Below are 17,963 nucleotides of genomic sequence, written 5' to 3'. Positions count from 1 at the left end.
CTTTTGGCACAAATATTTCTGACACTTGTATAGTTTGATATGAATTAGGTCGTACAATAATCATAAAGATAAAGTGCCTATGAACTTAGGATAAGTAAACAAAGTAAAGTAAGCCAGATTTTCACTTCATTAAGATTTATAGCGAGCGCAGTAGTTTGTTTAAGTGTATAATCCTAGGAAGGGACCATTGGAATAAAAGTTTAATAACTTTGGGTTCCTTGCGGCGGTAAAAGTTTTCAAACAAAGCCCGAGTTTTTTGGTTAGGGCAAGTCCACGGGTTGCATTTTACAATGATGACAGATGTGTGGTTCATTCTGCGCTCGCCCCAACGGTCACACCGTAAAACATCTATACAATTTTCAAATGAAATTCTTTTCATAATACACCTCTTTATGATTCTTGCAAATCAATTCATAAATCATAAGAATAACATATTGAACAATATTGGTAGCAGTGCCGTTTGCTATATATGCATGCAATACCTTAACAAAAATAGCTTAATTAGTAATAACTCTATAACTTTATCGATTTCAATCCCACCAAAAATAAATGAAACATGATACATCGTCTTCAGATTTTTTAGTCCATGCATTGTTCAAGAAGTCAATAATCTATTCAGAATTTTAAACCAATCATCATATGTGAAGGCATCAATAAATCATGTCAACATGAATCAAAACATTTTAAAATAAATTAAACATATTGTCTCTTCTACCCAGTTTGCTCATGGCAGAACTAAGCTTTTTTTTTCGTGTGTATTCATGGTGTTTTAAATTCAAATATTCCAGTGGTGATATTTTCCCTATTTGAATTCAAAGCGATTTTCCCCCATGCACTCTTTAAAAGTCAAAATAATTCGTATGTTGTACATATCATTTTTAGTTGTAAATGCTATTACATATACAATATTTATGACATTTGATATTTTATTTTACATCTGTTGCATTCTTTGAAAAATAACAAAAACTTAACCTTGCATATTCTTTTTTACATAGGAAAATTTTGCATTCTAGGGAGGTACGTGGCATATTTTCGGGAAATTTCAATATTTTATGTTCTTTAAAAAGAAGATTATGTGTTTAGCATTTAGCAGTATTTGGTATCAAAATGAAATAAATATTATTGTTAATTTCAATGGTTTCCAATTATTATTAATCTGCCATAAACAGTAATGAGAAATTACTTTATTACAATCTCAAATCTACTTTCTAAAATATTTTTTATTATATTATTTTGTTTTTGTATCACTTTGACAATGTATCATTAAATCGCCGAATCAATGCAATGATAAATCTAAATTATTATAAATATGAAATAAAACATCAAACAACTGTGTTACGACAGCGAGGGACATTGATTTTGATTTAAAAATACTTGTTTTTCCATCAATAACACAAAAATAAATACAAGTCGATGTATTTATAATTTTGTTTCATGTGAATGACTTTACCGACAGTAGTTTTGCAGAATGTCATGCCACTTTGAACAACATCTACAAAAGCCAAGCAAGCTGAAAAAATAATAGAGTTGGAATCTTTTACAATTTACTAGTAATTTGTTTTGCTTTTTAAAAATATTAAAATTTTGCAGACCAACTGACTTACTTATCACGTTCTTTTTTTAGTTTTAAAACAATGTTATATATATACCCACACGAAAAGTAAAACTTTCAAAACAAAGATTTATAACCAATTTTAAACAATATTTATAGAATAAACAAAACCTCAGAAATTTGATAACATATATTTATTTTTTATGCTACAAATTATCATACATTATTGTTATATAATTAAAACAGGTTTGAATATCATAACAGTTAATTTGAAACAGTTCTTTTTATATTGAAAAATAATATCGCGTCTCTAATTACCTACTTGCGCAATTTTTATTAATGGATATTTAATGCCATATTAAATCACACGATCTTCACAAAACCATTAAACAAAATGGTGTGAAAAAAAATATGTGGGCATAAAGATTATAAACAAAATGTTTTTAAATGATAAATGAAAACATTTGATAAGCCTTGTACCATATTTCTGTAAAGTAGACAGGAATTTAGAAATGCGCATAGGTATCAAATTTCTCCGACTCCCTCTTGTTCAGACTCCCATCTATCAATGATTTTACACATCTGTGCAACATCATCGAGTGGCGTTTTGTCGTTTTCATCTTCTTCCATAGGTGGCATTACTTCTGCTTCGTCCGTGGTTGCCAGGATGACAACAATGAGGAAACAGACCATAGCAAGGACAACGCCCACCGATCCCACGCTAACAACGATGGCGCCCGCCGCCCACGCTGAAACAAAGTATTTGTCTTATCAAAATTGGAAAGTAGGACTGAAACGTTTTACTGAAAGTCATGAAATTATTCACAACCAAACATGAATTAATGTGTAAAATTTAGAGATCACGAAAAAATGAATTAAATAATGAAACTAATTACTATCATTTGATAATTGCCAGATATAAACTCACAAAGCATGAAAAAGCGTATAATATCAGCAAAATACCCATAATTTTTTGACTCCATAATGCTACAAAAGGTTAAGGCAACAAGATCAGACCAACATGGATACAAACTTATAGTCAAAACACATCTTGTGTCTTCTTTTCTCTGCCAGGTAAGCTACACTTGGAACTCAATTTATTATTGAAGGTCATACCTGGCACTGTATATGGTGTTGTAACAGATTTGTCCAAGATTCTGACTGTCATGAATGATTCCGTTGATGACATTCCTGTACAGGTAATGGATATCTTGTATTCTTCAACTGTTTTAAAGTCCAGCGCCGCACCAGCATTTAGAAACATACCAGCAGCTACGGAAGCATTTTGTATCAGTAAAAGATTTATCTAGTTCAAATGATAGGGTTTAATAGTAATTATCTAGTTATGCACAAACTATACATAATGATTGATATTAAATACCAGTAGTGATAAAACATAGAAAAAGCAAATAAAACATCCCAACATTGTAAAGACTAACAATACATTCTTTTTAAACAATTCGATTTTATTCAGTTATATAAAAGATTCAATCAACATTTGGAGTATATCTTTTACAATTTTAAAGTAACATTATCATTAATGAAATTAAGAAACGGTATCATACATACTTCCATTTAAGTAGTCATCCAATCTGAAGTTTGTAGTATTTGGTAAAATCGAACTCAGAATACAGGAAATGCTGTCGGCAGCTGGATCGGTTGCATTGATAACGATAAGTAAAGTTTCAAAACTGACGTCATCACCAATTTCTACTTCTGTTGGCAGATTGTTGATCGCTAGAGGCTTCCAAAGGTAAAAGTTTGTTTACTTTTCTACTTACATACTCGTTAGATGATATTTATCTTGATATATTGATGAAACAGTAGATATTGTGTTCGAAATAAGTTTATTGTAAGAAAGCTGGATGGTCGACAAATTAACAGCAGTCATCTCTAAGTTATACACAATGTTTGCCATGAACTATCATAATGTATATAAAGGAAACTAATATTTTACCTTTAGAGTTCAAATATTTTCTTGATATTTATTCAAATTCCCCTAACTAAAGATAAAATAAATTAAACAAAAATAAATAAAACCCTCAAATGGCCATGATAATCCAACCCTCTAACAGTGTGAAAAGGTTTGCATTACCTGGACAAAAGTAGTGATGTTGATGGCAATGGAGGCAGTGTTAAAACAGGAGTCTATGACTGACATAGTCAGAAAGTACGGCGTTTCTACACCAGTGACAGGAAGTGATGTCATCAAGCTTATTAAGCCTATAAAACATATATGTTGAAAGAATTTATGATTAGTCAAGGCAAATGTTTCATTATACATTAAAAAAATATGCACGTCGTATATCATACACACAAGCAAAACGAAAGGATATTTGTATTAAATATCATATCAGAATACACACAAAAAAATCCTTTAATTCTTTTACTGGGGCTATAGTACTTGTTGAGTGAACTTGAAAAAAATAACCGATTTTCATCACTTTTGAATACCTGTTGTTTGATTAATCCCAAAGTAGGGATTTCCTAAATCGGAAAACATAAACTGGTCGCCAAAGTCATCAGTTAAGCTCACGACTGTAACACTAGATCCCACAGTTAAACTCTCTGATATCGATATGGGTGAACTACCACCGGAAAATGTAGGAACTGTTCCTGTAATAAATAACAAATAAAAATGTTTTTAAACATTCAACAAGTTCTAAACTTCCATCTCTCCTTACCTCCATTTAAAAAGTAGCTTAACATCTACGCCAAGATCCGCTTTGAATTTCTATTTTTTTATGCGCATGTCACATTTAAATATTATCTAGTTTAAAAATTTCTTATCATTTAAAATTAACAAGCTTTCTTTCTCATTTGCATGGTGCTGTTCATGAATTATTTAATCCTCTTCTTTATTTCTACAGAACTATCTCCAATATTCCTTTGACATCTGCTGTCATTCAAAATCATCTCATGTAAATAAAATTTCAAAGTTTGAGTCTATATAATGTAAACATATTTAACACTAATCACAAGCTTATAACTGCGAAGTTTCATTGCATGCACAACTTCTATTCTTTTATTGAGCTGTGTTTAAAAAGTCGAAAGAACTAAAATGAGAAAAATAAGATGCAGAGTTTCTTTAGGAGATTATTTTTGAATACATTCTGTACATTGTTTATGGATTTTTTGGGACAGTTGTCAGTTTGTTATTGTCACTTTCATTTTAATGACCGAACATGTATCTCTGCTGGTGGACAGTATGTCACCGAGGATACTCGTCGATCGGTACTTCCTCTTTCAGGAGCAGTTAGACATATAACACTACTAAACTGCCAGACGCGTGGCTAAGTATAATACAATGAGCTTAAGGCGGGTGGGACCAGTCGACAGGGGATCTTACTCTTCCTAGGCACCTGATCTCACTTCTATCGCTTTAGAGTCCGCGTTGCTGTGCTTTTAATTTGTATTTTGCTATATGGATTTTTGAGACTGTTGGCAGTTTGTAATTGTCATTGTTCATTCTTTTAAAAATCTTCCTCTGAATATTGCTTCATTTTGTTTTAAATTTTAGATAATCAAAAGAGGTTAGTTTTAAGAAAGTGCTGAGCAAAATACATACCTGCGTAAGCTTTTCAATTATTTTTGTGTCAAAAAATAAATTTTAAGCAACCAAAACCAGACAAAATTTATAATTCAAAATTAAAACAGACCAAAGATGTTTTAATTAAAGAAAATATATTTGGCTTAGCAATAATAATAACTCGATACCGACCGTTGTCGTATAAACTTAACCAACAAATTGGTTATCCACTACTGGTAAATCAGTACTGACCGTTGTCATGTTTGATTAAACAACAAATTGGTTATCCGTTACTGGTAACTCGATACTGACCGTTGACAATTGTAAACTTGATAGCAAAAGCCGTGTCCGGCATCGCAGACGCAGAAGACCAATCGTAGAAGTCTCCGACTGACAACGACCCCATGTCCGTCACTATCTTTATATCTTGTGGACATAGATCCCCTACACAGCTAGTGGCCATTCCGATCGGATTCACTCCTGCTGAATACCTTAAAGATGAACATATAAATGTTAATCTATACTGCCGGTATAGATATGCGGAAGAACAAAATCATTTGTTTTTTCATAATTTAAACGTGAAAATTGTGAAATAGATGTCGGTCGTCTGAGCAATAATATTAAGTTTAAGATTACTAAATTTATCAAGTTTAATTAACAAAACTGTCAACAATATCATACTAAAACTCCAAAGAATAATGATTAGCACAGAAAAAAACAACAAAATTTAGATTATGCAATTTCTGTAACTCTCATACATATACCATTTTATAAGGTGTTTATCGCTTTGCCCTTAGCAAACGTTAATCAAAATCAAATTATACTTTTTTGTATATATCAGGCATGTATGTTCTTTAAAGTAGCTCTTAAGAAAATATATTGCAATTCTTTTACATCATAGTTTTGAAAATTCGAATGTACCCCATTATTAGACTTTCTAATTTGGATTGGGTCAATTTAACCGACATTTGTAGATATTCAGACAGAGAATATGATGAAAGACAGCAAATGATCATAAACAAGAGATCAATTGTAATACTTTTCAAAAATGATCGTCCCCTAAAACATTCTAAACGTTCATGTATACATGTATTTGCCTAGCACGAAGTATGATCAAGAAAACAAGTACAACAGAATATGATGGTGGCCTTTTAAAAGCTAATTAAAAGCTACTTCACATCTTTGCAACTTACCATCCGATTATGTCGTTCATAGCTATAGCCACTTTTGGTGAAAATAAATGCGTTTGATACCCTCCTGTAAAAAAAAGTAAGTAATTTACAATCATTGAATTACATTTTATTTGTAGCAATACAATTTGAAATTAATCTTTAGTCTTTTACTCTAGGTGTTTGCTTCATTTTTTTTCACACAAGCCTGTTCATTTTTGTCCAAAATGTCTTCCGAAAAATTAACATGTACAGAGTTCAATTATAATGGCACTAACCTGTAGTTGTAATAGTGGTCTGATAAATCAAGTACTCGGCTCTCCAGACCTGTAACACAAAAGACCCGGATGTTGCTGCCTTAAAATCTAATGACGACAGGGCTCCACAGCAGTGGATATTGTAAGCACTTGGCCCTTTTGACTCAGATATCAAATAGTATCCAACATCTGTCAAATGAATATTTGGAAATAAATGGCGGAATTGATGTTAATATTTGGGTAGTCAATTACATGTTTTATTACTCTCGGTGTTATATTTTATCATTAACTAATTTTTTAAATATAGTCTTCGGTTTTCACTTTGAATACGAAATTTGTATTTTTCGATTTCATAGACTAATCCATGTACTAGTAACTCTTTTATGTTTGAGTTATGTGTTTTCAAAATAAAAGATATGTTTATTTTTAAAGGAAAAATTCGTATGATAAATAAAAATTCTTAGTAAACACCATTCAAACAATAAAATTAATGATTAATTAATAATATGAATCAATGGAATATTTGGCTGATATTTAGTTCTTTTTTAGAAAATTTTATTTCATTTAGGGCAAATGTTGAGGTTTACGAACATCGTTTTATTCTTTACAAATAACGATTTAAAAATTAATTTTGAATATACTTACTGGAATTTTTGTCGGCAATGACAGACATGGAGTTGGGAAGTTCATAATAAAAATCAAAGCTTTCACAGTCTGTAAAAAGGAAAAAAAGACATCAAATATTTCATATTCAGTTAAATTTAACTGTTGTAAAAACCAAGGTTTTATGTCTACAATTTCACAAAATGTTTAATTGTGTAAACATTTGTATTAACATTCCTAATTAAAAACTTTGAAAGCGTAATCAATTTTTGAGAATTGTGATATTACTCACACGGTGGGCAGATCATAGAAATGACAGTTGGTAAATCTGAATCTAAATTGGCCCAGTTGATTCCACCAAGGATGTATCTAGAATCGGACGCATAACTAGTGTAAGATGTAGCTGATAAAACTGATATAAATCCAACTTTAATCCCAGCTGCTTTTATGGCATCCAAACTGGTTGTACTGGACATAAAACTTGTGTCTGTAAAAACAAGCACCCATCTTGTAGACCCAGATCTGGTGTTATTAGACAAAATGTTGTTCCAAGCCATATCAAAGCCTGGCGATATATCAGATGCTTCAGATGTCACTGTTATATTTTGCATTCGGGCCATGAGATCATCAGTCGTTAGGTAGTCCCGCAGACCCCAGCCATAATGTGCTGTATTGCCTACTCCTATTCCTGCTATGTTAGTGTGGTCGGAGTGCAAGTATATGTTGCCAGCCAAGTTATGTATGAAACTAACTTGATCGGCAATATCAGTAGATGACATGCTTGAAGATACATCATATAAAATGACCACATCAAGCGTCTGATGCACGCCGCAAACTGAAAACACAAAGCACCAAGTACAACGTTTGTTAGAATCAATCAATAATTTCTTTTTCGCGCATTTATAATAGTTATAATAATCCATTAAAATAAGTTTATGTAAATAGCAAGACATTATGTCTGAATAATAAGATTAAACATTCATATCTCATCATACCAGGATTTTTTTCTGGTATTGACCTTTCTAACTATATTATTATTTTAATTCGATTCAGTTGATTTTATATTTATTAATTCTTATGTATGTAAAATAATATTACAAATTTCAGTTATGAAAATGGAAAGTTATTTCAAAATTATTATTAAAATATCGAAATAAAAAATAAAACTTACATCCTGAGGCTCTGACCATTAAAAATGAAAATATAACTGCGGTAGATAAATAATTCTTTAGCTTCTCCATGTTCTCAATTCCTTCTGTCACTCATTGGTTTCTAATCGGGTCGATTTTTATTTTGGTCGCGTAACAATTCAAATAGTTAACCTATTTTACATGAGTTCAAAAAACAAAGCCAATTTTAAATCTCTTTTCACTTTAAGTGGCGATTGTTTCTATTTAAATGAAATGGTTCGTGATCAATAGAGAACAAAACAACATTTTGAATTTTGTCAAGCATTGACAAAATATCGTGTTTCAGAATTAGGTATCAAATGGTAGGCCCCAATTGTACGTGAATTTACCACGCTATCATATATATATGTGCTTTTCTTTTTAGAAGAGGCAACACGTTTAATGCACACGAAAGACTGGTATTGATTGAAAACAAAAAAGACAATTTATTTTTTTACATCAAAAAATTTTAGATTGATTTTACCCAAAAGAGAAAGCAAGTATTATATCTTTACAATGAAACTTACTGCAACTCTAATAAAAATAATATTAAGGTTTCTTACGACGAGAGGTTCTCTAGAGTTTAAAGCAGCGTGGTCGCCATTTTGGTCAAAATAAATTTTCACGTTTTAATTTTTACATTACTTGAATAAGGCATTTCTATTAGTCAACCAAAATTAAGGTGTCAGTCAACGAGTTATAAATGGGACATCGAGCGAGATTATAATTCTTTGTAATGTGAACAAAACTCAGGCAATGTTTTTGTTTACATTTTGAATGTTGACAAGTGAATTCCTGTTTTAAATCGAAAATAAATGCAAAAAAATGCAAGAGACTATTGATTTATGTTCAAAACGAGTAAGCAGATAGAGAGGACAGATTATAAGACTTTTATTGGCATAATTATAAAATCAAACAAAAACCTGGCTGGCACAAGCCTTATATAATTAACAAAGAATTAAGGTATCTGTATCTTCTTAATAATAAACGACTGTTCACCACTAGAAATGCATTAATAAAGCATTGTGAACAATAAAAATAGAAAAATGAATTTGACCATAATCGTAACCATGCTCCTTTAAATTCAAACAACTTTCGTCGTTTTATAAACTCAAAACAATGTTAGAGGCTTTACAATTTTTACTTTCCAACCTCTTACCATTGTTGTTCAAAATTGAAAGTCTTTGCTTATTGTAGCATTTATCAAAACTATTTTTTAAACACAAAGTTATCTAGAGCGTCTGCAGATAAGATCAACTGAAAAACAGGTTTCAAGTATGTATCTTCTTGTTAAAATTCCCTTTATGTTTTGTTAATTTCTAAGATGTTTAACTTCGTTACATTTTTCAGCAATAAAAGCAGCATAAAACAATCACATTTAATCTAAAAAAAAAATGTTTGTTATTATTACGCTGTTCTTTAAAATATGAATATGTGTCTATATACATGCATCGCTTATGCTAAATGTATTGTAAGAGTTTAACCATATAATATTATCATGTTTATGTTAACTTCGCGTGACCCTTTGATTTGTACTTTTCCTGTTTTTATCAGTTTTTCGAGTTTTTAAAAGTATTATTTTACCAAAATTGTGTTTTCTGTGTTTCAAACATACTTAAGAAAATTATAAGACAATGAAAAACCCCCACATAATAATTGATACGCTGTGCATCAATCAAAAAAGCATTGAAACAATACAGAAAGGTTCGCATACTGTTACAAAAAATGGTATTTGTGTTCCTTGAAAAGTTGCGTTAATTTTGGATTCATAAAGCTTATGTCCTAACTTTTTCTGATCATTTACTACAAATACCAATGTCTTTGCTTTACTTGCATCACAACTTCTCTTTAACACGCTAATTAACCTCGTAGAATGAATACTAGTATATGCACGTGCAATAAATATAGAATTTATTTGCAAATCGAGAGTAGTCATTTTTACATGCAAACAAACCACTGAATTTCATTCCATAGAGCTAAAAATGGTTACATAATTATTGATGGCATTATAATCGCAGTTTTGACAAAATGGTTAATGCATCAAAATAGAGAATTTCAACTGAATGGTTATCAAAAGACAATGAAACACAATAAAACCTAAACTAAAACAGCAAATAAAGTTTTAATCATTTATAAGAGCAGTAAAATAAATAAACTCATTCACAAAACATTAATCATCAGGCGACATATATCTATGTAGAAATAATTATCAGAAATATCAATACTAGTATTTCTTTTCTAAAAAAAAAAAAAGTTTTATACACAGCTAAGACAGTTTTGTTTAGCACTAGGTTTCATAAAGCAGTCAAATATATGTGTAAGGGAAAAATTAAAAAACAGGAATAAAAAAACAAGAGCCATTTTCCTCAAGTTTTCTTACGACTGAGTTCTGCCATAAGATCCAAATTTGTTTCAAAGAATACTCATATCACATGATAATCATAAGATTGTTAAAAATCTGAGGATCCTGTATAAATGTCCTTATGTCTGTATAAACATAAAAGCGGAATATAGTTTATTAGAAAATAATTATTTAATCATTATGTATCAAAATTAGGCCATTTAGTCGCAGTAAACTATGCGCAAGATATAAACTTCGTTGGCAATATTTATCTATTTCAACATTCTTCTACAACATGGAAGATGAGACAGTAATAATTGTCATAAATATATGCAGCAAAGAAAGAAACAAACAAAATATCATAAGTCGTTTTTGAAAGCATGGTTTGTGCAACAGAGTCTCAAAATTCTCCAAATCCTTCGCGGTATGTCTCTTTCTTATCCACCTTTTTGTACATCTGTGCAGCATCGTCCACTGGCTTTTTGGCGTTTTCGTCTTCTTCTACAGGGGGTAACACTTCAGCTTCATCTGTTGTTGCCAGGATGACAACAATGAGGAAGCAGACCATAGCAAGGACAACGCCCACCGATCCCACGCTGACAACAATGGCGCCCGCCGCCCACGCTGAAATCAATGATTACATTTAACTGAATTATCATATGTCTTTCGCCAATTACAAAAAGAAATCAATTCTTACTCCAAATTGCAATTATTCATTTGCTAAGCTTTTCTTTATTTCAATGTATTATCTATTTAAACAAAAACAATCCGGTAACTGGTTGCAGAGTTTGTGAATACATTTTCATTTGGGTTTTTTTCTGTAATATTTTTTACATTTCAAAAAATCAATAAGGCATTTAAATTGATATTTCAGTGTATTGCTTAAGCATAACTTTTTGAAAAAGAGAAAAAAAACTCGCATTCAGATACCAACAGGGTGAACAACTTGAGGAATATACCTGGCACTGTATAGGGTGTTGTAACAGATTTGTCCAAGATTCTAACTGTCAGGAATGATTCCATTGAAGAAGTTCCTGTACATGTAACAAATATCTTGTATTCTTCCGTTGTTTTAAAGTCAAGCTCGGCATCAGCATTCAGAAACACACCTGCCGCTAAGAAAACAATTTATTTTGCATCAGATATCACCTCATTGGTGACGTCATGCTTTTATATGTGGAAAAGCGCCATCTATACAAAGTCGATAAACTGGTTCACTGAAATTGTGGACAATTCTGGCTTATGATGGATACTAACATTAAATCGTTACTTATAATAAAAACACGCGTGTTTTGACATCTGTATATAATCTACCAGAACAGTTTGCTAACTTCGTTGAAAAAATAATATTTCTTGTACAACGAATTGTGATAAAAGCTTCCAAACCAGAAATAAATAGCAAGGTACAATATGGTACATACTTCCATTCAAGTAGTCATCCACTCTGAAATTTGTTGTCTCTGGCAAGATGGAGGTCAACATACAGGAAATACTGTCTGCAGCTGGATCGGTTGCATTGATGACGATAAGTAAAGTCTCAGAACTGGTGTCATCGCCTAGTTCTACTTCCGTCGGTAGATTGTTGATCGCCAGAGGCTTCAAAGATACAAAATAAATTGCTATTTCTGTAAAATCTATATTAATACTTGGTAAAGCAATAAAAGTTAACCAGGTAACAATTTAACAGTTCCCTATTTAGAAACAACATCTTAATAAAGCCTACATATTCATGCAACTTCTCTTTGAGTATAAAATATTTTCAAAACATAAGTTGCTATTCCAAATTTGAATGTCAAAACAAAATTAAAACAAATATGTTAGGCTTAAAACAGAAGTAACTTTAGGATAGAAAAAAGAAACAATGAATGTCATTCAAAATGTATCTGTTTCGAACTTTCAGCTGAAGCCATAAAAAAGTCAACAAGCTATTTCCTTTCTAAATTTTTCACAAACTGAAAATTGCTTTATAACCAGTGTGAAGGATTGTAGACTGTTTTAGAGATAATTAGATTGGAAACTCAGAAAAAAGTGAATGCTTACTAAAAGGGTAATGCAAGTGTCGTTTGAAAAGTAATCGATTAATTTGGAAAATATAGCAAGTGAATATGAAAAGTTTGTAAAATTATATTGACAAAAACAGACGAAGAAAAAATGTTGTCAGAATGATATTCTAAAAAGGTCCGATGGTCCTGGTCAATTTAGACTATTTCAATCTCCTTGAAAAAAAAGAGTTCTCTATAAAGATATAAGAAAATTTTCTACTTTTAAAATTGTATGGGAATTTTCTTTGCTATATCATAGCTTTTAACAACCTTCTTATAGACTGGTGGTTAATTTGTTTTAAGCAGCTGAAGCACAGATCTGTACACAGTAACTTACCACGACGACAGTTGTGATGTTGATAGCAACAGAGGCAGTGTTCAAACAGGAGTCGAAGACTGACAACGATAAAAAGTACGGCGTCGCTACGCCAGTGACCGGAAGTGTCGTCATCAAGCTGATCAACCCTTTACCATTGCAAAGGGGAACAAATGATATGTATCAATTTGAATTATAAGTGTATAATGATACAGGAAATAGTTTTAGTGTCATACATTTGAGTGCATGCGTAAACATTGTTCAATCTACTATATATATGTTTCACTTTAAAAAGTACCTGTAGTTTGATTGTATTCAAAATAAGGACTGCCTAAATCGGACCACACAAGTGACTCGCCAAGGTCATCGGTAAGGCTAGCAACTGCAACACTTGACCCCACGGTCAGACTCTCTGATATAGACACCGGTGCGTCTCCACCGGAAAAGGTAGGAACTGTGCCTGTAATTCGTTTTAGGATTGTAATTTGTAATTGTAATAAAAAACCATCGATGCCGACAACAACTGCTAAACAGTACAAATAAAATGACAAAAAAGCTTGCTCAAACCAAAAACTTTAAAAACAAAAATTATATTAATTTGCATATAAAGACATTTTTTTTCTAAAATATGAGTTTAGAAACCATCACGAATAAAGAATAAAAATATAAGAAATGATCTTTGTGTTCACCGTTAACCATCGTAAACTTGATCGCAAAAGCAGTATCTGGCATCGCATACGCCGAGGACCAGGCGTAATAGTCTCCGACTGCCAACGACCCCATATCGGTTACCCGTCGTATCTCTTTTTGACAAAGTTCTCCTGAGCAGTTAGCCGCTATCCCGATAGGATTTACCCCGGCTGAGTACCTTAAAGAAATACGTTTACTGATTTAGGCTTCGTTTCGTATATATTGGTTTGTCAGTGTTGTTATACTTTGCAGAATATTGAATCAGTAGTTAATAATCAATCAATATAAGAATATTCAAAAGAGAAAACATTCTCATCATTGCAAAAAATTTAATTAAAAAACTGACCATCCAAGGACGTCACCCGCTGCAATAGCCACTTTCGGTGAAAATGTGTAGCTTTGATACCCCACTGTTAAAGAAAAAACACAGATAAAACAGTACAACGAATTAGTCATTAGTCTTTATTGAATTTTAGCCATATGTGGTATATGCATGTGATTTTACAGAGATTACTTGTGGAGCGCTTCTGTTCATGTACGGTAGCCAAACTTAAAACTTTATCAGCATGATTAAATAATGTCAATGGGGTTTTTTTCTATGCATCATGCTAGTGTTCTTCGATTGAATGTATTTGGAAAAGTAGATATAGAGGGATTTATAGTACTCATACAAACCACTAGCAGTAATTGTCGTCTGATAGGCCAAGTACTCAGCTCTCCAGACCTGTAACACAAAAGACCCGGATGTTGCGGCTTTATACTCCAGTGACGCCAAAGCTCCGCAGCAGTGGATGTTGTAAGCACCTTCTCCACTTACTCCTGAAGTCTCATGCATTAAATAGTATCCAACGTCTGTAAAGCGAATGGCTAGGATTACTGAACTTTTATTTATGAATATAGAATACTCTAATTATAAAAAAAAATCTTTTTTTATACATGTATATGAATGTACATACATGAATTTCTATACTGAGAACTCAAGTTCCAACAAAGTTCGTGTAGAGAAGCAGAGAGAAAACTTGCACATGACATAAATGTCATTAAAATAAAGAACTTGATACTCAAAAATGAAATTTATATCCACTAAGTACAGAAGAATGATTCCTTCTTTTTTCTATATTTCTATAATTTCGATATTCATTGCAATTATCAGTACATAGAAATTGACAGGACGAAAATCTCCACGGTCCAATTTTAACCAGTTTATCGATAGGCCATAATCTTAAGCAAATATATGCAATGCCGCTACCTTCATATCTCGCATGAACCACCAAAGAAACGTGATAAAGAACAGTGTTCAAAATGACGCCAAAAATAATAACTGAAGTTAAGCTCGAAAACTGTAGACGTCTTTATTATAGCATTGAATCATGATTTTTTGAAGTATACACTCTCATAACTGCAGTGGTGTGTGCATACAAATTGAGTAACGCGCGTTAGCGAGTTATGAAAATTTGTATGCACACACCGCTGCAGTTATGAGAGTGTATACTTCAAAAAATCATGATTTAATGCTTATATTTACATTTTTTAACTTCTTGCCTTGTCTGCAAATGTGATTCATACCTTAAAATTCCTATCTTATCCTAAGGGTAAGTTAATATTAATGGAAGAGCCACAGTAACAGCCACAAGCGTGAACTTTGATTTTCGCTTGTGACGTTGCAGTTTACAGCGTTCAACGTTTGTGACGTCATAATAAAACTCGTCAATTTGACCATTGACTACTTGTTGCATTTAGAGGCATTTGAAGATCACAGAATTTAATGGAAAAACACAGTAGAATGTAAATATATGGATATAAACTTACTGGAATTGGTGTCGGCAATAATAGACATTGTGCTAGGAAGGTCATAGTAAAATACAAAACTTTCACAATCTGACAAAAAGAAGAAACGGAATTAGAAAGATTTTACTAAGTATAATTCTTAAAACATTTTTATGTCCATATCAGTTACAGATAAAGCCATACATGTTAGGGTAAAAAATCTGTAAAGATCTTAACTGAGAAGAGACAAATATCTAGAATGAATGAAGCTATTCAAAATGTTTAATTTGACCTTAGTCTGTTCTTAAGTTTTGAACTTGGGGCCTGCTTTCTGTTTTAAAAACTTACAGGGGGGACAAAACATAAGTTCAGCGACAGCTTGTGCAGAAATTGTGGACCACGTCGATCCACCTAATATATATCTGGAATCGGAAGCTAAACTTGTATAAGACGTTGCGGGTTGGGTAGATACGAATCCTACTTTGACACCAGCTGCCTTCATGGCGTCCAGACTTGTTGTGGAGGACATAACAGTCGTGCTTGTAAGCACTAGCAACCACCGTGTTGACCCAGATCTGGCGTTTGAGGACAATATGTTGTTCCAAGCCATATCCATGCCAGGCGACAAATCGGATCCCCCTCCTGTAAGGGTAACATTACTTTGCATAAAAAACCATAGGTCAGTTGTAGTCATGTAGTCACGTAGACCCCAGCCGAAGTGGGATGAATTGTCTACCCCTATCCCCGCTATGTTTGTGTGGTCAGGATGCAAGTAGAGTTGGAATCCCAAGTTATATATGAATGATATCTGGTCAGCTAAATCAGCAGAAGTAAGACTCAATGATGTGTCATACAAAACGACCACATCAAGCATCTGGTGAACGCCACAAGCTGCAAATAGTGAATATAAGTACAAATATTTTTTGGATCAATACAAAATCATAGATAGACAAAAGCTTTTTCATGGTTTATACTAGAAGGTAACCTGAATTTTACTATCATATTTTACCAGGCGTATGATTTCAAGTTTTTCAACACATAATTAACGCAAATGCAGATTATTTTAGCTAATGAATTTTGATTTTTTTCATCCTTTAAAAAGTCCTACCTAGAGAAGATGAAACTCGTCTTCAGTCTGTTTTAGTAAGTGTGCATAATTTACAAAATAATTTGCATAACTGACTGTTAAAATATTAAGACGTCTTTTAAGTCATATCGTCGGTTGATCGGAAAATACACGATATTTACAAATAAAGTGCTCTCATATTTATTATTGGTTTTCTCAAATCTTCATTAAATTTAAAATTACCCCTCTATGATATTTATACAAAACTCATTTTCAATAGTTTCGTTGCAAACACGTTTATTTTATGAATATATCACTAGACCAAAGCACAGATTTTCAATGTCAAATTCTTCACAGTAACACATGTATCAAAAGCATATAGTGCATCAGCAATTTCATGTGAATATCATGTATTGACAATTAATCGACAAGTAAAATCATCTAATTTATATTTATTTACCATGTCAAACTATATATTGTTTTTAAAAAATGCAATCATTTCCATTTTTTTTTTAAATTTAGCCCATGACTTCAACATTTTTATTTTTTTTCTCCCATTACTACCAGAGACACAACACTTTTCTTAACACTAGTGAATAGTTATATTTAAATTACAAAATTAATTCAAAACGGATGTTGTCCCCATATTTCATAGTTTTCTATATACAACCAATGTATGTACCAAACAATGACTTCTTTTTAGGCTTAAACTATTTCTCTTCTCCAACAAGTGCCTTTGGGCCTTTCTTTCGTTTTGTAGCTAAACTGTTGAGACTCTCTCTCTCTCTCTCTCTCTCTCTCTCTCTCTCTCTCTCTCTCTCTCTCTCTCTCTCTCTCTTTATAATGTTACATGTAGTATATTTTGTGTTTTACGAAAATTGCAAAAAATTATAATTTCACACTTATAGATATTGAAATTTCAACAATAATAATAGTATCATTCATTATTACGAGAGTGGGATAGTGAAATTCCACCGAGGGGACAAGATTCACTGTCTAGGACGAGGCTTTGACGAGTCCTAGACCGTGAATCTTGGCTTCGAGGTGGAATTTCACTATCCCACACGAGTATATAATGAATGATTATTTTTCTCGCATTATATTAGCTTAAAAAATGATGTTTGACAACTTTCTGTTATGACGTTCAAAAGATTACTTTCGGTTTATCCCTCCGCGTGCTTCAAATAGTGCAAGTTAAATGAAAGCATACGACAGTTTTTTCAATTAAAATATGAAAAATTGTAAATAATTATGCAACACAATTACTTAATGGATAATCTCAATGCTCTTTTTTGCATTTCCCTACAGCAGACAACGTTTGTTTACGTTTTAAAACAGCGTAGTTATACACAGTGTAAGACAGAAAAATCTCACACTGCTGTCTCACACCGGACAAACCGATCTCACACCGGTGATAATGCGAGAAAATACAGTCTGCCATAATTAATCATTCTAATTTTCC

General features: G+C 32.2%; 1 protein-coding gene across 1 annotated transcript; it reads right to left on the bottom strand.

Moving 5' to 3' along the window:
- Positions 1–1,800: 1,800 nt before the first annotated feature.
- Positions 1,801–16,328, bottom strand: LOC128182671 (uncharacterized). Its single transcript, XM_052851358.1, has 15 exons — positions 15,784–16,328; positions 15,478–15,546; positions 14,344–14,487; positions 14,015–14,078; positions 13,668–13,846; positions 13,000–13,127; positions 12,042–12,216; positions 7,153–7,221; positions 6,529–6,696; positions 5,394–5,564; positions 4,007–4,168; positions 3,648–3,775; positions 3,122–3,296; positions 2,669–2,824; positions 1,801–2,301 (listed from the first exon to the last, which is right to left on the bottom strand). Exons 1-15 carry the CDS (start codon positions 16,307–16,309, stop codon positions 2,078–2,080), a joined length of 2,538 nt encoding a protein of 845 aa, XP_052707318.1. The 5' UTR covers positions 16,310–16,328; the 3' UTR covers positions 1,801–2,077.
- Between the last annotated feature and the right edge of the window lie 1,635 nt (positions 16,329–17,963).

The sequence above is a fragment of the Crassostrea angulata genome, chromosome 5 (genome assembly GCF_025612915.1).
Source record: "Crassostrea angulata isolate pt1a10 chromosome 5, ASM2561291v2, whole genome shotgun sequence".
Lineage (NCBI taxonomy): Eukaryota > Metazoa > Mollusca > Bivalvia > Ostreida > Ostreidae > Magallana > Magallana angulata.
Note: the sequence above shows the minus strand (reverse complement) of the source record. Positions and strands in the feature narration are given on the sequence as shown.